The sequence below is a fragment of the Paroedura picta genome, chromosome 10, assembly GCF_049243985.1.
Source record: "Paroedura picta isolate Pp20150507F chromosome 10, Ppicta_v3.0, whole genome shotgun sequence".
Taxonomy (NCBI): Eukaryota; Metazoa; Chordata; class Lepidosauria; order Squamata; family Gekkonidae; genus Paroedura; species Paroedura picta.
In genome coordinates, this window is record NC_135378.1 from 57673197 (window position 1) to 57699221 (window position 26025).

Consider the following 26025-nt stretch of genomic DNA (forward strand, 5'->3'; position numbering starts at 1 on the left):
ATATGGAGGAAGGGGATTGGTTTCCTGAATTGATTGACAGATGGAATTGTGTCGTGTATAAGGCATGTTTCTCTCTTCCACCTCTTCCAGCAACAGGTGAGGAGGGTAAGACACGCAAAAAGAAGGCAGACAAAGGCGAGACAGCAAAAAGGTGAGGAGGGCCTGGGGGCATGATATAATGCTTTGTCATGCAGTGGGCGTGACACTATTTTTACTAATGTGCTGAAATGTCCCCAGTCATCCTTTATCATCAGGCCCTCACTCAAATACTTCAGAGATTTGGGGCTGGGATTCAGACACTCTTACATTTACATACTCCCATGATTTGTACATATTATATATATATACAGAGAAATCATGTGTGTGTTTCTTTCCTGAGACACAAAGGATTTAACTTTTATTTGTGCTTTGAAATAAGACTGAAGAAAGATAGATGTTACAATGTTTCATTTCCAGTTGAACTTTTAAATAGTGTCCCTCTTCCAGCCATTAAGGTCTTTTTTTACATTTACATTTTAGCCAGATCTAAGTAACTCATCTACACAATTTCATTCACTCAATCATACTCTTTTCTCTAGCTGCTAATTTCCAATTGCTCTCTTAACTGCTGTTTTCCAACTGTTCACTCACCAACTCACCTCTCTTAAGTAGAGGTGGGGCCTAACCTGTCCATCAAAGTGTTTTTAATACAAATAATTTGAAACCAAATTCCGAAACAGTAATCTAAGATAGATTCAGGGGGGTAGCCATGTTCGTCTTTAGCAGCAGAACATTTGAATCCAGTGGAACATTTGAATCCAATGGAAACATATGAATTAAGACCATTTTATTTTGGCTTTATGAGCCTCTTGTGGCGCAGAGTGGTAAAGCAGCAAACATGCTGTTTGAAGTTTTGCCCATAAGGCTGGGAGTTCAATCCCAGCAGCTGGCTCAAGGTTGACTCAGCCTTCAATCCTTCCGAGGTTGGTAAAATGAGTACCCAGCTTGCTGGGGGGTAAAATGGTAATGACTGGGGAAGGCACTGGCAAATCACTCCGTATTGAGTCTGCCATGAAAACGCTAGAGAGCGTCACCCCAAGGGTCAGACATGACCTGGTGTTTGCACAGGGGATACCTTTACTAATAATGGGAATACCTTTACTAATAATACCTTTACTTTACTATCCTTTACCTTATTTTGGCTATAAACTGGATATCTAAAGAAGTCTGCATGCACATGAAAGCTTATACCCAGAATACAATTTTATTGGTCTTAACCACTGGACTCAAATATTGTTCTGCTGAATAATCCAAAATACTGATGTGGATATTCTTCCTGAAATCCTAAAAAAACCCAAAAAACATTTTTCTCATTGTATACCCCTGATGGTGAGGATTTTCTTTCCATCAGGATAGCCATAAAAATATTATAGAATGGTCACTCTGTGGTGACTGAAAAAAGGGACATTTGTTCATCAATGTGACTGCCAGTTCCCTGTTCTCTTACCATGTACTCTGAGATGGATCCATCCATTCCCTATGTCCATGCAAAAAGGGCTGTGCCATAGGACCTCAAAATAGAAAAGTGATGTGAGATGGGGACTACAATAAAAAGGAGAACTGGACAAGATTGAGTTGAAAAGGTGATACCACTGTCTGTCATGCAAATCACCCAACTCACAGTCATCAAAGTTTGCATGTTATTTTTATTCTTTGTCCAGTGGCTATACTACACAAAGCCTCAGATTTGAATCTGTGAATGGTTACCCTGATAACTAATAAATCTAACCTTTCCAGGCAGATGTATAAAGTTAAAGGGACTAATTGATCATGTTGGCACAAAGGTGTTGTTCATTCTGCAAAGGCCAAGTTAATTCACATTGATGTGATTCAAATTAACCTTAATCAGCTACTAGGCTGACTCTGATTTCATTACTGGATGTGCTGCAGTTAGGCATCTCCTTTCTTTAAATGCCCCTCAGACTTATTTCAGTGTTGCTTTTTAAAATAATAAATACCCATTTCCACATCAGTTCTTATTAGTGTAATTGGCTTTAAGACTGACTTTTTTGTGTAATCACTTTTGGGTTCTGTTTATTCTGAAAAGGTCACATAATACAGATTGATGTGATATAAATTAACCTCAAACTGTTCCTTCCCTCCTTAGAATGATAGACTGTCATTGGGGGAAAAAAAGACCACAGCTTCCCCCCACCCCAAGCTGTACTTTTATGTCAGAAATGATCTGCATTTCATTTCTAAACAATGCTGTAAGAATCCCCTAAATTACATTTAAGAGGAAAATAACAGAAAGGGGAGGGCTCAAATTATGCGAGAGTGGACATTATTTCTGGTTCCATTCTTTTAAATTCTGAAGTTCTATTTTTGTTCTTTCTGCATCAGTGAAATCCAGTGGACAGTTATTAAAGCAGTTGAGACACAGCTCAGCCAAATACTCCTGAGAGTGTCTATGGCAAGCCATAATCTATCCTCAATTCTCCATTGCTAGTGTCCCAACCCATTTTGGCCACTCTCCCATTTCCAGGCTGGGAGCTCGGAACTTCTGGCACTGGCAGTGGCCCCACTGCTGAGTCCCCGAGAACATCGGCAGATGAGGGACAACACTGGCTGGCCTGGGGGGGGGGGTTCCAAGAAACTGCAGGATGCAAAGGTTAGATACATGCTTTCAAGCAAAGGTTGGATACACACTTTTCTTGGATGCTTTAGGATGCTTTGGCCTGATCCTGCGTTGAGCAGGGGGTTGGACTAGGTGGCCTGTATGGCCCCTTCCAACTCTATGATTCTATGATTTTATGATTCTATGCCCAAGGCAGCAGCAGATGCCCCAGCCACAAACGCCAACCAGTTGAGCCCAGGGCGGAGTTGCTTGGCTATTGTTGAGGCAGGGCAGGGCTCAGCCCAGTGGAGAAGGGAACATGTTGAACTCCTCCTTCCCTACCTGGGCACAGCAAAGACCAAGGGAGACCCCAGACACAACACCAACAAAGGGAAGAGCCCAAGCATGAAGATGGACTCTGTGGCAGCTGGTGGTGGTGGTGGGGGGGAGATGCTGAGTGAGGATGGGGTTAAAGTGACCTCACCTTGACTAGATCGTTGGGTGGTGTTGGGAAGCTGGGAGAGGAATAAAAGAAAAAGGAAGCATGGGTTGGTGCTTAGTGAGATGGGAGAGAGAGCAAAATAGTCAGGATTGAGGCAAAAGCAAACAGTTGGAGGAAGACAGAAAGAAGAGAGGAGCAAAGGAGGCAAGTGAGAGAAGCAAATGAGGAAGAGGCCTGCAAGGCTAACAGCTGGGTGGGAGGGGAAAAGATGAAGTGGAGCAATAGCAGCTTGGAGGAAGAAGGGGATAGTGAGGGCAAGGACTGCAGCAGCTCTGTGGATAGCATGATTGAGTGCCCAGTTTCTGCTCCCACATTGCCTTCTATAACCCCACCACGTTCCATAGTAAAAAGGAAAGACCCACCGGCATTGCAGAGCCAAGCTAACTTGTCAGTGTCTTCCTTCAATACTCCTGTGGGGACCTCTGGCCAGCAGAGGGCATCCAGAAACCTACAACACTCAGCCACCCACCTGGGGGCACTCTCATACTTTCACAGCTTAGGGAAGCCATCTAGATTTTACTAAGGCAGACACTTCTAAGGACAGGATGGCTTGATCTACAGGAAAAGAAAGGAGACATGCCTGAGACAAATAAAGATAGAGCCAGTCACTTAACATTCACCCTCCATTTCAAGCATATTGTTGGGACTTTGGGTACTATGAACACCTCTTTCCGATGGGCTTGGCAGGTCTGGTTGGGGAGAGGATATAATGACAAAATAACAACTGAGGGTATTTTCTCAGTGGAGTTTAATCATGAAGATATGTTTCTGTTCAAACACCTGCGAAGGCTTGCATAAAATTATTCCCCTACCAGCTGATGGAGTGAACATGTTTGTGTGTGAAGATTATAGCACAGGCAGAAAGAGAAGCATTCCCACACTGTTTGAATTCATTAAAGTGACTTAGGATTCCAGGATTCTTCTCTAGGGATCGGATGTGGGGTAGCTGGCAGATCTTTGCTTCCGACGATACTCTTCTTGAATCTTTGTAAATAAAGCAAATACTACATATACAAAAGTACATCATGTACAAAAATAATCCACTGATGATTTCATTAAAAAAATAATTTTTAACAAAACCAAACTGAATGTCACATAGCTGCTTGTTAGAGTCTGTGGATAACTGGGTGATAGCATATTCTTATTACAATCGCAAATGTGCCATAATGTTGTCAACATCCTGTGTTATCTCCTCGGAAATGTTAGAATGAATCCGTGGGTTATATTTACTTATTTGAATAACATTCTTATGGCACCCTTAGCAGAAAAAAAAGTTTCAATTTCACAGTAAAAAAAGAATGGCAAGGACTTAAGATAAGATACCCTTGGTTATCCAGCTGTGATTGGATAAAATGAAACAGGAGCTAGTTCTGCAGCAAAATAAAATGGGGAAATACGACTTGACATGCAAAATAACCACAACTGGCATATGATTTATTGATTGCAATGAATGTTTAATTTTTTATTTAGTTGAGAGTATGTCATATGATGCACTACAATTAATAATTAATTTGCCAGTTGAGGTTATTTTACATGTCAATTCATGTTTCTCCCATGATAAATAACCATGTCACTTGTTTAAACATGTCACTTGTTTAAAATAAGGGCCTATATAAAATTCATTATTGAGTTCTACATACCTTTAATGAAGACTCATCTATAAACACCTTTCTATAAATAAATATTCAGAAAAAATATTATATACATATTATTATATACATATGCTTTTTCACAACAAAATTGAGCAGTAGTAAAATAATATTTTATTCAGTTATAACAACTCACAATTATTTTCTCCATTTTATCCCCACTAAGATGGATGTAAGGTGGATTAGGCTGAAATACCATGACTCACCCTAGGTTCTCCAGTGAGTTTCCATAGCATGTGAGAGTTCAAATCTGGCTTTCCTAGTGCCACTACACAACACTGTCTCTTTACAGTACCTAGGAAAGGAAGAATTTTCTGTTGATTGGAAGATTTAAAAGTTTATTCTCAACAAAGGGATCTTTGTCCCCCCCCCCCTTCTCAAGCTCAACTGCAAAATCCACTCTTGGTAGCACTCATAGAATCATAGAGTTGGAAGGGGCCATACAGGCCATCTAGTCCAACCCCCTGCTCAACGCAGAATTAGCCCTAGCATCCTAAAGCACTCCTTTTTCCTGACATTACAGCACTGTTTTTTGTGTTTTGTTTTTTTGTTTTAGGATCCCTGTAATCTTCATGATAGTCATGATAACATGACTTCTAAAATCCAGACTGAGATAATGCATAGATAGTATATAGAGAAGATTACATGTTCCAGTGTCATTAAAACTTGGATGAAGGGCAGGGGGAGAAGCAGATCTGTCCAGCATAATGCATATTACCTCTAATTTGACAATTCAATATATTGTGGCTTAGTATCTGGGATGCTGAACATAATAGACCACAGGTTTCTGGGTTCAAATATTCACTGCCATGTACTTTGTGAATGTGATAGATACATCACTATGAATCAGCAAAAACTCTCATGCAAGAATTGTGATGGTAACAACATAACCATAAGCAGCATTAACACCCTTTAAAATGCTTTGGATTCAATAGTATCAGAATCATGGAACAGTTTAGAATGGCACTGTAAATATGAGACGTTTGCCACAGCTGTATCCCTAAAGGAAAGCGAGATAGAAATGTGAATATATAAAGATGAACAATATAAATAAAATGCAATAAAATAAATACAATATCTAAAAAAATTACTTGCTGCTGCATGCAACAAATATCTAGTTCAGTTTAATTCACTTAACTCTTTATGGAACCAATATAATCAACAATCCAAAGTCTCTCATGTAGTCAACTGGATAGGTTACTAAATGCTGGTGATATTACTATGTCTTGCTGTAGCAGGACATTTTAACAGTACGAAATTAAAAATTTGTGATGCTTTAAAATTTCACCTCTATATTCATTTCACTATGCTAAAATATTAAGATATGGATACTAACCATACAGGTGTTTTATTAATGTTCAGATCTGCACATTGAGAATACAGAATTTCTTGGAGGCTCACTTTAATCATTGGAACTCTATATTCTACTAGGACGCATGAAGCACCCATAAATATCAGCCTGTCTTACTCACAGGTCTGAAAGTGAAATCTATGAACGTTTCCAAAAATGATATCATTTCCTTATTTTTCTTTTAAGAGTCTTGGGCTTCTGTGATTTTCCAAAAAGAAGGATGAGGGCCAAGGCAAAAGATTGTAAAATTGCCTGCAATACAGATAAGAATTACAGCCAAACCTTCTGCTTTACAGCAAAACATGCCAGCATCATAGTAACGAGGGGAGGGAAAAACCTAGCTTCAGAATACAGCAGTATGAAGGAGCTTCAGAAGAGATTGCTATACAGATGGTAATGATTCCCATAAAGACACTTACGTTAACTTCTCACTCAAGATTGTTCTTTAAATAGTCCCAAGATATTTCTCAGGCAGTTAAGTCATTTCAAACACTGCCTGAGCACAGTTAAATTGCAAAAAGAGGTTGTCATTGGCTCCATATTCCAAAACCATTTCTCTGCTTGTAAGTTGTTTGAAATTCCCGTAGGGTTATACCCAGCAGGATCCGTCCTTGAGGAAGCTATAGAACTGAGACTTCCACATGGGAAATGACTACCCTCGAGTGACTTAAAAAAAGAAGAAGCTATATATGTTTTTTTTCTACATTGCAGAAATTGAAAATTAAAATTCACAAACTCTTAGACAGTTCCTCCCCCAAATATTCCCTGTCTTAATTTATTTGGCTAGAAACTGGATAGGTTTTCTAGCTCATTGCTAATCATGTTGTCCTTTACCGTCATCCGTCCAGTCTCCTAGCTGCTGTCTCCTCCCATGATATTTATTGGTGTGCATTTGGGTGCTTCCGCCAAGAATTGTGCAAGTTTTCTATGATTTTGCTCCCGTTTATTGCTATCCGCATGGACATATGAAGCTGCCTTATACTGAATCAACCCATCAAAGTCGGTATCCTACTCAGACGGGCAGCAGCTTTCCAGGTTCTGAGGCAGAGGTCTTTCACATCACCTACCCTTTAACATGAGGTGCTCGGGATCAAACTTGGGACCTTCTGCATGCCAAGCAGATGCTCTGTCACTGAGCCATGGCCATTCTTCATTTATATAGCACTTTTAGAATGAAACAAGATTTACACTTCTCCTCACATTTGTACTAAAAACAGCCCATGAGCTAAGCTGTAACATTTCTTAATTGCATAAATTCTCTAGTGTGTGTCTACTTAAATTATGCTAAGAATTACGCATTGAGGAATTGCTGGTATTGAATGCTATTATGGACAATTACTTATGTAGCTCTGTGTAATTTGTGCTGTCCACATGTCGATTATACCCTCCTGATGATGACAGTAAAACATGCTAAATGCTTTTCTTCTCTTTTCTACACAGATGCATAGAGGGTCGAGACAGACTTCTGCTCTGGTAAGCAATAGACAATTCATCCTTTCAGCTGCGTAGCAAACCCAGTTTTTTTGTTGTTGTCATTAAACCACAGTCGAAGACATGTTTATTTCTTTTCCTTGAGGCTAAATCAATATATTGAATAATTCATAGAGTTTTCTCTAATACTTTATTTTACCCAATATGGACTATTAACATTTTAATGGTTGGTATTAGCTAAGCCTATGTTTGGCTACTTATCATTGTCTTATTTGACTTTACAGTGCTGTAGTAACTCACTTAACTTGTTTCTACTTTATACTGTTCATTACTTCTGAGTCAGGTTTATTAATAGAGCACTTAACAAATCCAATAGGAAAGGTGGTTTTATATGAAGCCAGAGTCCTAAATACGTGTACATGAGTAAAAACTACTCAGCTTGAGAAATGTAGCATGGAGGACTTGCTCCTTTTGTATATACATACTAATAGTAAAGTCCATTGCATGCTGTAATGCAACGGGCACTAGCTCATGGTTTGGTGTGGATTTTGTGCCTCACTTGGAAGCTGGCAATCCTAAGAGGAGGTCTCTCTGTGCACAAGTCCTCAGCCAAATCAGATTCAAGCACACCTAGGAAATGTGGAATTCTAGAACATGAACCTACATATATCTGGCAACCTTACCTTCTCTCTGCAATGTTTCCTTGACCTGAAATAGGCCACGGGCATGATGTGGCTGGTTGGGTGGCTTTGGAGGCATTATATACTTTTCCAGCTCCACTTTCATGGAATATTTCCAACCCAGGAGTAGCCAATCTCCAAGTGGGGCCTGATGATCTTCTCAGATTACTGCTCATCTACAGAGTATAAAGATTAGCTATCCAGGCAGAAATAGTTGCTTTGGAGGGTGGACTCTAAGGCATGGTGCCTTTTCAAGCCCCACTTCCAAACCTCGCTTTCACTGGGCTTAACTAGCTTTGTTGCTTGGCTGGTGATGTCTGCCTTTCTGAAGCCTGAGGCCTACTACTGGCAATTGTAGTTCCTGTGCTAGTAGACCTTCTTCTACCCTGTGGTCCCAGAATCCAAATCCCACCTGCGGGCATCACCAATGCAGCCAGCAATTCACTTCCATTATATTCTACTCCTGATGATTAGTTCCTCTTCTCCTTGGCATAGTGTTTTGGAGCACAGACTTCTAATCTGGCAAGCCAGGTTTGATTCCCTGCTCCTCCTCTATGGCCCATTATGCATGGCCGCCAAAACGGCAATTTCAGGTCACATGGAAAACGCAGAGGGGGAAGAAGCGAAGTAAACCGCTTATGCACGGGACGGAACGCAACAGCGGCAAAACCCAGAGTAACTGATTATGCACGCGGCGACCCTGGCGCCGCTTCTGGTTACAGCCCAGTCACCCGGAAGCTGCACTTTCTTCCGCGTTTCGCTAACGCGGCTTTTTCGGCGGCATGCACCGAATCTGCAGCCAGTTGCAGCCGGCTCCGTGCGTTATTGGTGATTTTAGTTGCTGCCTTTCCACCCCAAATGTGCGCTATTCCCCCCATGCATAATGGGCCTACATGCAGCTAGGTGGGTGACCTTGGGCTCACCACAGCACTGATAAAGCTGTACTGACCAAGCAATAATATCAGGGCTCTCTCAGCCTTGCCTAGCTCGCAAGTTGTCTTTGGGGAGAGGAAAGGGAAGGGAATTGTAAACCACTTTGAGATGCCTTCAGGGAGAAGAACAGCATATAAGAACCAATTCTTCTTCTTTGTCATCACCATTGCCATCCAGGCAGGATCGAAAACTAATTGTGCCACCATTCATTTCAGCTGCCGCCCAAGATTTTCATAGTCAGCCTTACTATGTGCAATTGTGTTCTTGGCCATATCATTTATTCCTACATGAACCATCTCAAATGAGTAATGATGCATAGGTTTGATCAATTTTGGCATCATTTTCATTGCATGCTACATTTCACACTTCATACTGGCTTAACTAGAATTTCAAAAACAAATTTCAGAATTAGAGTACCCAAATTGGTTTTGAATGGGTTTTTGCCCCCTCCTATTTTTCATTAGCCATGCATGCATGTGGACTGATAAATCAGTTCAAAAATCAGTGCAAAGTTAGCATTAAGATCCTTTTATGCAGGATTTTTCACTCATGTGTGCATACATTCCTATGCCTCACTAAAAAAATAAATTATATAAATTCTTTTGCAGTATCTTGTCCATAGATGTTTGCACACCAATAGGTAAAAAAAGAACCAATTTGAAAATGGTTTGAAGAAAATGAAAGGATCAACAAAGCATCTAGTTAAAGAAATTTGCACAAAATTTGGAAACAAAAAAAAGGAAGAATCTTTAATGCATGGTAATGAGCTATTCCAGACTCTGATGAGAATTTCAGAAGTATCCATAAAGTACAATAAGAGAAATGTTGAGTCCTGTGGCACATTAAATATGTTTCTACGATCTACAACCAGTAATGTCTGACACATGAAATGCCCCCCTAAATGACTAGACTTCCCATTGGATGTAAAGGTTACAGTACTTCAACAGACTGTGGTGAGTAGAGACTGTGATTGTCACACACACAGACATTTGATTCTTTTGACTGGATATAATTTTTGACATTGTTCTACAGTGTAGCGTAGCGATCCCCAACCTGTGGGCTGCGGACCACATGTGGTGCTTTGACTAATTGGAGGTGGGCCCCGAAGGACGCCTTCTCCCCCCCAGCCCTTTACTTCATCCCCCCCCCCGGCCCTTTACAACACACCGGGTGTTATTGTCTCCCATCACTCCCAGATGGGACTATCTCGTTGCAGAGAAACAAGCTCAGGGTTCCCATTGATTTGTCATTGTCATGAGCTAAAATTTCCATGAAAATAAAATGTTCCTTATGTTCATTGTTGTGGCGTGTCTGTATCTTATTTTGAAGGGATGTTTAAACATTACCATAGCAATCAGAGAACGTTAGGGCAGTGGTTGAGAGTAGAGGAGTAAACTACCCCCCCACCGGGCCTCAGTAAAAGGCGTTGAGTGGTCCCCGGTGATAAAAAGGTTGGGGACCACTGGTGTAGCGCACATGCTTTGCCATATGTATCATGTGTATTTTTGTTCATTTCTCTTTCCCTTACTTTTCTTTTTCTTTTTGTAGACAAGCATAAACTAGGCACTTGTCTTTTTTCTCAACCAGTGTAAAAGTAGTGTGAAGTTTTGATTGGGGAATGGTGTTGGCAGGAAGAACTAGGGGGGGGGGCTGCTTTCCATATTGTTCTCCATGATACTTTAAGAAGTTAACACATTGAAGAAACTACTCATACACCCCCAGCATAATTGGCTTAGATACAATATGGTTCTTCTCTTTTATGCAAGACTATAGTCTGACTGGAATGCTACACAGTCAGCTATTAACATAAAACATAAAACAAACATAAAACATAAACATAAAACAAACAAGTCTTATGTTTGATGGAGAAACCACTATAAACCATCTACATATCAGAACCTTGCATATATCTTCCCTCAGGGTTCCCCCTGGGATATTGCAATGGAAGGGGCATGCATAAGATAATTATAAATTCAGTCTTCAGCATATCCAGAAACAGCTGTGGGAATTATATTTAATTTGAAAGAGGTTACATAATTAGGTAAAAAGAATAAGGACACAAGACAAATGTTTTATTTATTTAAATGTCTGATCAACACCATTGTTTATTACTATAAGTTAATCGTTCAAAAGTGGGCTATGCTAAGTAGCGAACTGTGGCTGCCTTTGGGAAGGGGCAGGTTCCAAATTTAGGCAGCACTTCTGTCAGTCTTGTTTATCCCTGCCTGCACATACAATATGTGCCAAGAAGCATCAAGCCTCAGCCCCTCCCTCTGATGTGCCATAAGCCCCTAATTAGGTTTGGAATGCTCAGCACCGACATGGTCCTTACCTGCATACCTTGCCCTAAGATATTTGATGGGCTGTTGCAGACATACATCCATGTAGCTATGACTTAAACAAACTATGACCAGGCCTAGTTAACTAAGCATGCTTCCTTCCAGGACTTCACAAAGAAGGCCAAAACAACAACAACAACAACAACAACAACGTTCCTTCTAAATCAAGTGAACACCACACAATTTCTACTTAGCAAATGCCTAATCCTGCACCATTCCAAGGGAGGGAGTGTGTTTTGGGTCAGGGTAGCAACAAAATACTGTGTGGATAAGGAAATAGCTTCCCTATAAAGCTACATACTGCCCTCTCTCCAGTGGTTGGAGATTTTCCTCCAGACTTGGCCAACATTGCTTCATACCTCCTTTGAAAAAGGGGGCCTGTGCACATTGATCCACGGCAATAGTGCCATGTGTTGCCTTCTTGTCATTAGGACTTGGCTACTGACTGAAAAGCAAGGAGGAAAGGAAGAACTCAAAATTTTAGCCCCAAACACGTTAGATTCTAAATGTAGTTATGCTAGATGCAATATACAGGGGAAAAAAGGGATGCAACACTGTACTGTGCTTTTTGAAAACAGCCTCTGTGAGATTACATGGCCCTGGCAGTGGAAGACATATCATGCACATTTACCCATATTAGGTAAATTGCAAAAATTAGCGTTGACTCTTTTTATAGCTTCATTTTTCCTGTACTTTGCATTCTACTGCCACAGGAACACTTACAGTTATAACTCAAAAGACCACAAACTTTGAAGGATGTAATTTACAAAGTTTACAAGATGTTGTATCAGCACTCAGATATTATAAACTAGCCTGTTCGTGCCAAACCCTGATAACCATTCTTCAGAAAAACCTTTCATGGATAGAAAACTGCAACAGGCCATTTCTGTTACATTCTTTATGCAATTTTCTGGTTTCGTGACATGCGGATAAGCAAGCTTAATGCTTCGTCCAAGGATGGCAGGCACACACCTTTTAGGGAAGTTAATCTGTTTGATTAGATATATTACAAATGGGGAGAATCATTTAGGGGGTTGAATTATGACTTGGTCTGTGTATGCAATACTTTCTCTTTGTTAGGCAGCTGGTTGGAAAGAAGCACAAGTTGTTTTTCATGCTATGCCCTACATACCATACCCATTGGCAGAGGCGCAGCTTAGCAATGATTAGTGAACATGAAAGAGATGTAAATACAACAAACAGAGCAGTTGTGCTTGTAGCAGTTGGTAGCGATACCAAGGATAAACAGAACAGACATAGATTGGAATGATCATGTTCATCTGAAACAAAACACAGCAAAACACTTTCTAGACTAAAAAGTGCTCAGAACTGAGCTTTGAACTCCCACTGGAGAGTGCCAGAACTATTGTGGAGCAGCCATCAAAAGCAACTTTCTCAATCTGCTTTCAGTCGTTGTACATGGAAGAGCCCAAGTGGCCCCAAAGATGTAATCTTCCCGGGAAGGACAGAGTGCAGCTTACCACAGCACAGAGAGTCATGAACCTGGGTGTGATCTTTAACGACTCCTTAACAATGGAGAAGTCTCCAAAAGTAGCATAGCTGGCATTCCCCCCTTTTAACAACAGCACCCAAGAGTAACCCAGCAGCGCCCAGGCCACATATCAGCAGTGGTCAGCAAACTAGAGCAGTGGACCACTCAGGAAACAATAGCTCCCAAAGTGAGCAAGAATGACAGAGAATGGATTACAACTTCAAACTTTAACAACAGCACTCCAAGAACCTAGCAGTGTCCAGGCCACACACCAGTGGCAACCAACATAGTCAACAAACAAACCAGAGCAGCTAGCCAACCAGGAACCCACAGCCCCACCCCAAATCAAGCAACCCCCATAGCAACAAAACAGATTAAACAGGCAGAACTCCATCCCCAATATCCAAAAGGAAAAAAAGAAATCCCAAGCAACCAAAGCACCCCCAGGCCCCACCCCACCCACAGAAACCCAAAGAGTAGTTGAGTTTAAAAATAATAAGTGAAGAAGAGTGTAATTGAAAGTGATAAGAAAAAGAAAAGTGTGAAAACGAGAGGGTAAAAAAGGTTCAAAAGTAGTCCCTTGGGCAAACCATTTGAAGTCTTCTCCACTCCAGCAAGGACAATAAGAAATCCTCAGGTAAATTCTAATGTTTTGTTCTCCTTCCATGTGGGAAGTCACCCAAACTGGTTATACCCAGAATAGCTGAATAGGTAGGAATTCCCTAAGCACATATGCTCAAGATCACACGGACCATTTACACACTAGGAACTTCACTGCCCCAGCTCCCATGCCAGAGCATAAATCGGGGGCAGATGAGGTGCACTGGGCCAAATGCTTCCACATGTGGGTGCAGGTGGGGCAACCTGCCACGTCTAAAACTCTAGCCTGCAGTGTGGCCTGAAATCTCCAGTGTGTAAGTGCTGCTTCAACAGAATTTTACTGATCAATTTTAAAATGTCTGTGTTGAATACTTGGACAATAGCTGAATGAACAGGGCCCCCCAAAATCCTTGGTTTCTTGGCCTCTTGCAGTTACAAAAGGAATAAAAGTTTTCCTCCTAGCATTCTTTTTTTTTCTTAGAAGTAGAAGGCCTTGCTTCCCCCCCCCCCTTCTCTTTAGTTTCAACTCTATGTTCTCTCTAGTTCCAGTACTCTATCTCCAAAAAATAGTCTTCCTGAAAACTTTCTTGCAGAAAAACTGGATTTTGACAGAGGGTCCACCTCCCAATGATTTAGCCACAAATTTCCTCTGACCACTGCATTAGCTGCCTGTTCTGTGTTGCAAAATGGCATGGTGTCCTGAGATTATCTCATGTAGACCCAGAAGTTTCTGATTCCTGTTAGGTAATGTTTGACATAAAAGGCTCCTCTAAGCCTGCTGAAGATTCTGACATTGATAGGACTGAGACAATGATTCAGGTCTTCCTGCCTTTGAGGTGGAGGCAACCCTGATTTCTGGATCCCTTACTAGCCAATTTTCAGTGCCCGAGCACTTCTCTCTACTTCTTTTTTGATCCCTTACCTTTTTTGGGAGCTTTGTTCAGACATGCAGTACAGTCTCTATATAATATACTTTACAGTGACAGTGAAATTTTGGCTCGGTGGAGAAATGTAGAACTTTGAGAATACAGGCTGTTGGATAGAGTAATTAAACTACTTAATTTGCATATTGGGAGGAGTGTATGTTGCTAGTTTGCTTATTGAAAATTTGGTAGACTGTGAGTTTGAGGACTGGCCATTTTTTAACTGGGAGACGAGACAGAAAAGGAGAAGCTTTTCAGAAGCTGAAAGTGACTGCTTTATTACTGAAAGGCCTCAGCTGAAGAAGCAATGGGCAGCATCTACAAAGAAAGCAAGTACCATTGAACTCTGATTCAAGATTTTGTTGAACTGTTTCTGTTGACTGCTGACTTGATTTTTGTCTGCCATGGGCCCTCCCTCCTAGCCTCTCTTTACTGAAATAACTTCTTGGGTTAGCCTGCAGACCATCACTTTAAATTCAAACAGCCTCATGGCTGAAATCCCTGCTTGACTTCACTTTGGAGGCCTGCTTCTGAGGAACTGCACCTGAGCCAAATTCTGCAAGAAGACAGAACTTCTGGGGCACGGGCAATGAGTCCATGGGAGCTACCTTTTTCAAAATAAGATTCTGGTAAGGGAAAGTACTTTTAAAAAAACAGAACAATATTACATAGCTTCACTCTTAATGGACAGCAAGTCAGGCCTTGACATGATAGGCCATTATTAATCTTTCAGACGCTGAATGTTTGGTTTGGGAAAGAAAAAGCATTTTGGCCTGGGGTGTACCCTACCCAAATGATGCAAGTTGTATTTCCCCCTGTTGTAACAATGAGCGCCACGGACTTACCCGTGCCGCTTTTTGGCGGCGTGGGGGGTGGGGAGAAGAGAGCGGCAGTAGCCGGCTGCAGCTGTGGGCTCCCAGGCAGCGCCGCGGCTCGCGCGGCGCGAAAAAGGAGAGGCGGGGCTTAGCGTCCGTTTGGGACGGTTGCCTGTTCCCTCCCCGCCTCTTTCGCCGGAGCACAGGCAAGCTAGCGGTTTGCCTTCTGTGCTCTGTGAGGGAAATCGGGTCCAGGCGAAGAGGCTTGACTGGCAGGAGGGCGGCTAGCGGCGCAGCAAATCCGGCTTCCTGCTTGGGCAAGCTTCAGCTTGGGAAGGTTTTTTCCTCAACCCCCCCCCCTTTTTAAAAAAAAAAAAAAAACGTAAAAGGGGCGGTTAAGGGGAGATCTTTGTAGAATAAGAGGAAAGAGGCTTGTTAGAGGAACGCATGGCGTCGAAGCAGCGTTCCAGAAAACAGGGCAAGGGGCAGAAGAAGAGCCCGATGACTGCTTCAAAAGCAGCAGGAGGGGGGAGGGCTGCTTCTTCTCAGAGGCAGTCCAGTCGGCGGGACAGCGCAGCTAAGGCACGGGAAGCCTGGGCTTCTGCTCTGCCGGCTGTACGGCCAAAAGGGGGTGGGGCCCTTCAAAGGGGCCGGAACGTTAGCACCTCCAAGAGCAGGCCAGCAGCTACTCGAGAAGCGAGAGGCAGTCCTGAGCCTCTCTCTATTAGCCCTTCAAGGGGATCTGGGGCTGGCAGGCCTAGGGAAAAACCTGCTGCTAAGCCAGTGAATCAACGGCGAGGGAGGTCTGTTGCCAGGCAAACTAGGCAGCAGGCTAGGGGTATGGCGCCCTCTGGAGGTTTATCTGGGCAGTCTTCTTCTCAGGATGGCTCCCCTGTCACTGACAGCAGGAAAAAATCAACTAGCAGAGAAAAATCTGCTGCAGCTAAAAGGAAGCATAGGAGCAGGGCACCAATTCGTCCAAGGGCCCGGGTAATTGCAGATTCACCTGCTTCTAATGAATCTGTGGACGCAGATTCTGTTGACTCAGAGTCTTCAAGTTTTATTAGTCAGGCATCTGGCACAAGTAGACAGGTAGTTTCAAAAGGCAAGAGGAAGAACAAAAAACCTTACAATAATTATTGGCGCGGTTACGCTCGTGCTTTTGAAAACATTTCAATGGCGCATCGAGCAAGTGGTTCCTCTGGAAGGCTCAGTTTTTCTGGGGAATCCAGTGAGGGTACAAGTGGTACTTCTGAAGAGTCAGCTCGAGTGGACAGAACATCTGGTACTCGGCATAAGAGACACTCAAATTCCAAGGGACATAAACGAAGGCGTTCTATATGCAGCAGTCCTTCGTCGGGTGAGTCCACCCCTTGGGATGAGGGGACAGATGTACGGCGGGAGGGTTGGTTCTGGATACAGAGTTCTTTCATTCCGGGGATTCCGAAATGGATGGACCTACGCAGGTCGAACACCACAACCCTGTTAGATGAGGCTGGAGTACCAGAGAACGAGAGGGCTCCCCCGGTAAAATGCAAGGTGTCGGACGCGCCCCCTGGGGCCCACTTGAAGCCTAAGCTTCGGGAGAGAGCCCTGGAGGGCTATTTTGTTGATTTCTTTGCACTGATCCCTGGCCAAGATTCAGGTGGGGATACTGGCAGCCGGAGGGACAAGAAAAAACATAAAACTTTCACGGCATGTGAGAGAACATTTGACAATTGGTTAAAGGGGTACGCCGTTTATCTGACTATAGTGGCGGGATCTTACCCTGAGAGAGGATGGCATTTGGGGAGGTACCTCTCTCACATTCTAGAGGCTCGTGACATCGCAGGAGATGAAGCTGCGATGGAATATGACCGCCTTTTTCGTGAGTTGGCATCGCAAAATCCGGATGCGCGCTGGGACCTAAAACATCCGGACACTTGGTTTGTGCAAGTGGGTTCCAGCGCAAAACGCCCTAGAGATAGAGGTCAAGCGGGGGGCTCAGGAAGGCGTCCTTCTGGGCTACCCTGCTGGGATTTCAATAATAAAGGCTGCAGGCGTAGGCGCTGCCGCTTCGAGCATAGGTGTGAGGTGTGTGGGGGTGGCCACCCACTTCCATCCTGCCCGAAGGGGGGTATGCAGATGCCCTTTCGGACCGCCCGACCTTCCGGAAAAAAGGACGGTGGGTCGGGAACGGCAGGACCTTCAAGCTCAGCTAAAACCACCTAGTGGCATTCCATCATCACTACTCTGCAAGGCTAATACTCCGGTAAGTCTGCCTAATCTTTTGAAGTGGCTGCAGCGTTATCCCAAAAGGGATGCGGCTGATTACATTAAGCAAGGGTTTTTGGCAGGTTTTAGGATTCCTTACACTGGGCCGCGGGTAGCTACCACTTGTGAGAATTTAAAGTCGGCCAGAGTCATGCCTGATTTGGTAGCACAAAAAATTGAGAAGGAATGTAATGAAGGGCGGATGGCAGGCCCCTTTTTTGTTCCGCCACTTCCCAATTTAAGAGTGTCACCCTTAGGGATCGTTCCTAAAAAAGTTCCTGGTGAATTTAGAATGATTCATCACCTATCTTATCCCAAGGGATCATCCATAAACGATGGGATATCTCACGAGTTATGCACAGTCCGCTATGCTCCTTTTGACCACGCAGTCAGTATGGTGCGTGCCTGTGGCCATGGGGCCCTCATGGCAAAATGTGACATCAAGTCAGCATTTCGGCTGCTTCCAGTACATCCTGCAGATTTTGAACTGCTGGGTTTATGTTTCAAGGGGGCCTGGTACGTGGATAAAGCAATGCCGATGGGTTGTGCAGTAGCTTGCGCAGCCTTTGAGGCATTTAGCACATTCATGGAATGGGCGGTAAAAGCAAAGGGGGGATTTCGGGAAGTCACTCATTACCTGGATGACTTTCTTTTTGCGGGACCAAAGAATTCGCCAGCATGTGCACAACGTTTATCCGCATTTCAGGAATTAGCCTCAGAGCTAGGGGTGCCACTGGCCGTGGAAAAAACAGAAGGTCCGGTGGCTAGGTTATCATACCTGGGCATCGAGCTGGATTCTGAAGTGGGCACATCCAGGCTACCTTCTGAGAAGTTACAGAAACTAAGAAGGTTGCTAGCTGACTTATCCAAAAGAGCCAAGTGCACGTTAAAAGAAATGCAAAGCTTAGTGGGGCATCTCAATTTTGCTTGTAAGGTCGTCACTCCTGGCAGGGCCTTTTGCGCACGTATGGCGCATTCCACGGCAGGGGTGCGTAAGCAACACCATCACATACGCATAACGCGCCAGATAAAAGAGGACATGGCAGTCTGGCAACGATTTCTGGATTCTTTCAACGGGGTTGCCATTTGGCAAACGCCTTTGACCTTGAAGGATTGCCTACAGGTTCATTCTGATTCTTCAGGGAGTTTAGGTTTTGGTGTTTTTTATGACACTAATTGGTGCGCCGAGCGGTGGCCTGCTTCATGGTCTGTAGCAGTACGGCGGGACCTTACTTTTTTGGAAACGTTTCCAATTTTAGTGTCTGTGATCATCTGGGGTCATTTGTTTCGTAACAAGCGAATCACTTTTTGGTGTGACAACCAGGCAGTGGTTCAGGTTATTAATAAACAATCTTCAAAATCAGGGAGGGTCATGCGGCTAATTCGCAGGTTTGTGCTCGTTTGTATGGAGCTTAACATCACATTTGTGGCTTCTCATGTTGCGGGAGTTCACAACGAGATAGCCGACGCTCTCTCTCGTTTTCAGGACGAGAGATTTCGTCGGTTGGCCCCGGGAGCAAACGCAAATCCGGACATCTTCCCAGAAGAACTTTGGTCACTTGGCGACGAGTGATCTTGAGGGGCGTGTTAGGGTCCTTGGCACCTTCGACGCGTCGTGCGTACGAAGGAGCGGCGAGGAACTTCACGTCTTATGCGGCAACTTTAGGTTGCAGAGGGAAGTGGCCTATGTCTGAACGCCTGTTACTGTGTTACTTGGTTTTCCTTTGGGAAAAAGGGACCTCCCCACGCACAATCAGGGTTCATATGGCAGGATTATCATTTTTTAGTAAAATATGGGGTAGTTGGGACCCTGGTTCATCATTTTTAGCTAAGAAGGCGATAAAAGGATGGAGAAGAGTTCATCCTGTGGGCAAAGATTTGAGGCGTCCGATTAACAAATTGTTGTTAGGCAACCTTTTGCTTAACTTAAAAGGGGTTTGTTTTGACCAGTATGAGGTGTCACTGGCGGGAGCTGCATTTACGTTAGCCTTTTTCGGAGCCTTTCGTTGTGGGGAAATAATCTCTCCATCACGTTCATCTCCTACTTCGGGAATTTTGACCCGAGATGATGTGGTCATTCAGCAAAATAATATTGTGGTGTGGCTGAAAAAATCAAAGACGGACCAGTTGGGAAAAGGCATTTCAGTTTTTATCCCGAGCTTAACCAATCACAGGGTCTGTCCAGTACACTGGTTGACTGAGTATTTACGCGTACGTCCACAGGGCAAGGGTCCTTTGTTCATACACAAGGACGGGACATATTTTTCCAGATTTCAATTTTTAGCCATTTTACGAGCTTGTTTACGTAAAATGGGCTTAGATGCAGGCAAGTATGGCACACATTCGTTTAGAATAGGAGCTGCGACACAAGCCTTTCAGGACGGGGCTTCCGCCACGCAGATTATGTCATTGGGGAGGTGGCGGTCAGCGGCTTACAAATCTTATGTGCGTCCAGATGCTGTTTATTAATCTATGCCTTGTTCTAGGACTACGCCCCACAGTGAGGACGGTTTTGATGATAGGCCACAGTATCGTGTACTGGGCTGGACAATATGCAAGTTTTTCCGGCTGGAGCCAAGATCTCGGCCTTGATGATCACGTGCGTCTTATTTGGGATGGTCATCGGGGAATGCGGTGGACATCCATGTTGACGTTTGTGGCACAAGCAGTGCATCGTTGGGGATTTCCAGCGGCAGTGGTCATCCAGCTCGGCGAAAACGACATTCCAAGCATCAAGGGTCGGCAGTTAATCAACGCAATGTCCGAGGACTTGCTTGTATTGCGCCATCGTTTGCCAAACACGGCCGTGTTTTGGTCTGAGCTACTGAGCCGACGGACATGGAGAAGTGAAAAAAGTCCAGCGATCATCAACCGTGCAAAAACAAAAATTAATCGTTCTGTTTCGCGAGTTATTGTTAATTTGGGGGGTCAGGTTATATGGCATCCAGACATTGACAGCCAGATTGATGCCTTGTATCGCCCCGACGGAGTTCATCTCTCTCATTGGGGGATGGATTTATGGCTCCACAGTATAAGGGGGGCTTTATCTGACTGGTTATATGTATTAGGGTTGGCGGGAACGAGTTGTTTATCTCGTTCTGTGGCAGTATTTGCACAAGAGTATGAGTCTAGTTGCATTAGAGCCGGTGGGCGATCGGCATCCCTGCGGGGAATGGGGCCCCCTAAAGGGGGTGGTGGTAACGAGCCACATGCAGACCCGGTGGGGTAGGCTTGTGCGCTCGTTCATGACCAGATGGCCTTGGAGGTAACCAAGGAGGTTTGCGCCCTTTGGTCCTCTACATGGGCTGTCTCCCTGGTTTGCAGGATTACCCGAAGAGGAGAACCGTAACCCAGCGGGGTTTTGATGGGCTCCTTTTGGGGTAAAGCATGTTTGCAGTCAGCGGACTGCTAGTCTAGACTCATACCCTTGTTGCCCCAACCCTATGTGTTGTGGTTGAATGTTAATAAAGCTGTGGCCATTTTTTGCCAATTCAGTGTGTCGCGTCATTCTTCTCCAAACTAGCCACCTACCAGCCAATGAGCGCCACGGACTTACCCGTGCCGCTTTTTGGCGGCGTGGGGGGTGGGGAGAAGAGAGCGGCAGTAGCCGGCTGCAGCTGTGGGCTCCCAGGCAGCGCCGCGGCTCGCGCGGCGCGAAAAAGGAGAGGCGGGGCTTAGCGTCCGTTTGGGACGGTTGCCTGTTCCCTCCCCGCCTCTTTCGCCGGAGCACAGGCAAGCTACCCACCCACCCTCCCTTTATTATTGGGTTATTGTTGTATGGTTTTACTTGTCACAGCAGTATTTGCACAAGAGTATGAGTCTAGTTGCATTAGAGCCGGTGGGCGATCGGCATCCCTGCGGGGAATGGGGCCCCCTAAAGGGGGTGGTGGTAACGAGCCACATGCAGACCCGGTGGGGTAGGCTTGTGCGCTCGTTCATGACCAGATGGCCTTGGAGGTAACCAAGGAGGTTTGCGCCCTTTGGTCCTCTACATGGGCTGTCTCCCTGGTTTGCAGGATTACCCGAAGAGGAGAACCGTAACCCAGCGGGGTTTTGATGGGCTCCTTTTGGGGTAAAGCATGTTTGCAGTCAGCGGACTGCTAGTCTAGACTCATACCCTTGTTGCCCCAACCCTATGTGTTGTGGTTGAATGTTAATAAAGCTGTGGCCATTTTTTGCCAATTCAGTGTGTCGCGTCATTCTTCTCCAAACTAGCCACCTACCAGCCAAATACAGTTGTTTTGCTTGAGCCAAAGTCTGTTTGGAGAAGGGTGTTAAGAATAATGCCCTAACCTTCAACTAAGCTCTCTGGTTATAGAAATTATCATGGCTTTGTTTTTGTTTTGTTAAAGTTTGCCTTGGTGGGAGAATGAAGCATTTAGTTAGGCAAGCAGGTACTTAGGTAATAATATTGTAAAATATCAAAGGGAGAGACAATTTTCTGAGATGGCATAAAACCAATAAAACTACAAGCACAGTACAATTTTAAGTTACTGAGTAACTACAGTTTTAAAGCCCTAATAATGGGTGACACATTGATTTCCTTTGGCCATACATTCTAGTGGAAGGAGAAGACAGAAACAAAAGACTGATACGCACAACAAGATATTCTAAAGTGAGATTCGCAAGAGCTTCCTTAGCACAATCTCGATTTAGAGGTTTGCGACCACAGACTGCTATTTCTCCCTGCATCAATAGGATGTGTATGTGCATAAAGGAGGTTTTTTCTTGTTGGTACCAATATATCTAACAATTGTAGCAAGAGACATGAGACGATATGTGTGTGTGTGTGGGGGGGGGGCAGGGTTTGATATGGAAAAAATCCAGCAGCCTGGGATCAAAGGAGTAGGGAGAAGAAAAGCAATTAAATATAGTGACAGTCTTCTTGCATCACAGCTAAAGCAGTAAATGTATGGATGCAGCAGAGATAAAATATTTTAGCAGACATGCATTAATCCTCTATCTCCCTTAGCTGGGTTTTCATGTTGCTACTGCTACAGTTTGTAAAATTCATGTTCATACAATTATCTCACGAGTCCTTTATATTTTTAATAGCAGCAGATAATGGGCAACATTATGCTGAAGTTGATGCTAAAATGCTGTGGAAGTACACAAACAAAGGGATATATTTTGTTTTCCTAGCTTCTGTTACTATTATACTTTATACCAGGCTTTCTCAACCAGGGTTTTGTGAAATCCTGGGGTTTCTTGACAGCCCTGGAAGGGCTTCCCAAATGGGTAGAAGTTTACTAATTCTAAAAATATTTTTAAACTTTGTTCAACATTTATCAGGTGATATGACCATATAGCGACAGATTTTATTTTCCTGGTCTGCAAGATCACTGCAGGTGGGGACTGCAGCAAAGAAATTAAAAGACGCTTGCTCCTGGGGAGGAAAGCTATGGCAAATCTAGACTGCATCCTAAAAAGCAGAGACATCACCCTGCCAATAAAAGTGCATTTAGTCAAGGCTATGGTCTTCCCAGTTGCAATGTATGGCTGTGAGGCCAAGCATCAAAAATTGAGGCTTTTGAACTCTGGTGCTGGAGAAGACTCTTGTGAGTCCCTTGGACTGCAAGGCGAACAAATCGGTCAGTCCTAGAGGAGATCAGCCCTGACTGCTCTTTAGAAGGCCAGATCCTGAAGATGAAACTGAAATACTTTGGCCACCTCATGAGAAGGAAGGACTCCCTGGAGAAGAGCCTAATGCTGGGAGCGATTGAGGGCAAAAGAAGAAGGGGATGACAGAGAAGGAGGAGGCTGGATGGAGTCACTGAAGCAGTTGGTGCAATCTTAAATGGACTTCGAGGAATGGTAGAGGACAGGAAGGCCTGGAGATCATTGTCCATGGGGTTGCGATGGGTCGGACACGACTTCGCAACTAACAACAGATGACCATATATGACCATTCTATCTGCCCACCCCTCCCAAAATAACCAGTGATGAGTCTAGAGGGGGTTGAAAGGGGAGGGGCTCCCGGGTGGGCATGTACACAGCTATGGGAGGAGCCCATGCAAGGTGGATATAATAGTGCAGGTGGTTGGATTAGATGACCCATGTGACAGTGAATTCCAACTCTATGATTCTAGCACAAGTAGATAAAGTTTGCCTCATGAATCCCATTGCTTCAGTGATTTAGTTCAGGTGCAGTGCCAAGGCAGCAGGAGGAACTGAGCTGATAGCAAAGAGACAGCAGAATTGTGACAGTTAATATAGTACAACAAAATATATCATTTGCTAAAGTCTGATGAGAGGGAGAAACATGGCTGCAGTTACACAAAGCAACACAGAAAAAGCTCGTTTACCTATTCCCAATTTCTTCATCTCAATTACAGCCTACTGAACAGTGCTACTCATAGCTGTTTTCTGTTCTTATTTTGGCCGAGGTGAGAGGGTGCAACACCTGCCCCATATGTGTCAACATCCCATCATGCTTGTGTTAGCTTTCTATTGTTTTAAATTATAGCTCTGTTTAACAAGCTGTGCCTCTGCTTTGTTAACCTCTTCATTCCCCCCCCCCTTCCTTTTCTCTCTCTTTTTCCTCTGCACCAAGGAGGCTTTTATTCTTCAAAATCAGGTCCTCAAGGCATTTCTGTCTTGTCATTCTCGAGTTGAAATGCTCCAAGGGGCCTGTCAGTCTGACTAGCTTCTTTGGTGCCTGGTAACAGGTGTCGAAGGATAGTAAATCCAGCCTAGCAGCAGCACTCATGAACAATTTTCATTCAAAGCAGAAAACCTTTCCCATTGTTGAACATCAGTCTGAAGGCAGCAGAAGTATGTTAAAATTGGAACACTCTGGAGACAAAGGTCAATGCCAGACACTTCTCTCCTAAGCAGAACTAAGTCTATGACTTAAAAAGGAAAATACTGATAAAAGTATTTGTGCGCAAATATTTTAAAACAGTTCTCGTGCACTAGTTCCAGTAAAAATTACTGAAAGCTGTGTGAGTGGTTATTTCATTACAATGTGCAGGGTATTAATTTCTGTTAAAGTGAACGTTTTCCCCCAGCATTAACTCCAGCGAGTCTGATTTTCAGTGGCAGGTTCCACTATGCATTTAGTAATATTCACCCAGGACATTAGTGGTATGCTTTTAATCATAACAGATGTAATCCTGCACAGGTTTCCCTTGGAAATACATGGGAGCAAACTAAAAAAAAAAAAAAACACCCCACTCAAACGAGTTCTCTTGTTGTTCAGTAGGAGATTCTACTTTGCATTGCTTGGTAGCTATTCAACTAATACATTTATTGGCAGGCAAAGATTTTGAGTGTTTTAAAAAGGCAGATATTTCATAGTTTGGCATGCATTTTCATACCATGTACTTGATAGGCAAAACATGCTGTTCTCGGAGCTCCACTGAACTTAAATCACAGCAACAATGAATAATCAGAATCTGATTGAATTTATGGTCACTGTCTTCTCTTTGATAAATTCCAAATTCATGAACCTTTAAGTGTTTCATATCTTTTTGAAGCTTCCATCATCACAAATTCAGAAAGAAATAAAGCTGAGTGTGAGGTTTTTTAAAAAATACTGATACTACTGAATAGTTCAGAACAATGAAAACCTAATTCATTTGGGGTTTGAACAGTTTTATGTAACTCAAGCTGGAAGGTTATAAACAGGATATTGCTTGAATTGTGAACAGATCCAAATAAGATGACCGAAAACACAAAAACAAACAAACAAAAAACCTCAATTGATCAAGAATGTTGTCAGGTTTTGTTTTAAAATATGTTTTCCTTTGATTTTTCACATCTATCAATGACATTTATGTAATCTATAGTACTAACCTGTGGTAAACAAGTTAACTGTTTTCTTGATAACTCTCCTGAGTCTTTAGAAGTGAGCTAGGCAGACTGTAGAAAGGGTGTTCAGGACAGTGTGTGAGCTTATTTAAAGAAATGTTTGCCAGGTATCTGATCTAACAGGTGATTTCTACAGGACATTCTGAAGAAAACATACAAAACTGACATAGACCACTGAGCCACTGAGAAGGATGTTATACAAGTGGAATAAATTACCTGATTGGCTATAAAAAGAAGTCAGCTAATGCCAGATACTCCTTATGTAGAATGACTGGACTGGTTTTGTTTAACATGTAAAAGGGAGGGGGGAATTAAAATCCTACTTGTTTTCTTTTATATTACCCATGAAAACATGGAAGTCTAAATCAAAATGAGCCAAGCCATTTCCTAGAAATGAAAACAGTCTTCTATGACACTCAATAATTTTTTCTTTTTCATTTGTGTGATTTTTTGTACTGTTCAGGCATCATCCATATCAAGGAAGCAAAGTTAAAAATAATCATATGGATTAATTACAGCCACAGTATAATAACTGGTGTTTTGGGAAAGGCTGGTTCAAATTTTCCATGACTTTGGTGTTTTATCAAGAAAAAATATTTTTCTCTTTAGAAAAAAATTGTGCTTCTGATTTCTTTGTCAAGCAATACTG

General features: G+C 43.3%; 1 protein-coding gene and 1 long non-coding RNA gene across 5 annotated transcripts in view; both read left to right on the forward strand.

Moving 5' to 3' along the window:
* LOC143819047 (uncharacterized) overlaps positions 1-130 on the forward strand; it is a 242747-nt gene extending 242617 nt beyond the window's left edge. Inside the window, exon 3 of the long non-coding RNA XR_013224739.1 lies at positions 91-130. This is a non-coding gene — a long non-coding RNA (uncharacterized LOC143819047). The remainder of the gene's footprint in view (positions 1-90) is intronic.
* Positions 131-15512: 15382 nt separating this feature from the next.
* LOC143819120 (uncharacterized) lies at positions 15513-21745 on the forward strand. Of its 4 annotated transcripts, none has more exons than XM_077300285.1 (2): positions 15513-16671; positions 20051-21745. In XM_077300285.1, exons 1-2 carry the CDS (start codon positions 15759-15761, stop codon positions 20791-20793), a joined length of 1656 nt encoding a protein of 551 aa, XP_077156400.1. In that variant the 5' UTR covers positions 15513-15758; the 3' UTR covers positions 20794-21745. The 4 variants fall into 4 exon arrangements, with proteins under 4 accessions (XP_077156400.1, XP_077156398.1, XP_077156397.1 ...); XM_077300283.1 differs by having other exon boundaries at positions 15513-17562; positions 20051-20191; XM_077300282.1 differs by having other exon boundaries at positions 19051-20184.
* The last annotated feature ends 4280 nt before the right edge of the window (positions 21746-26025 follow it).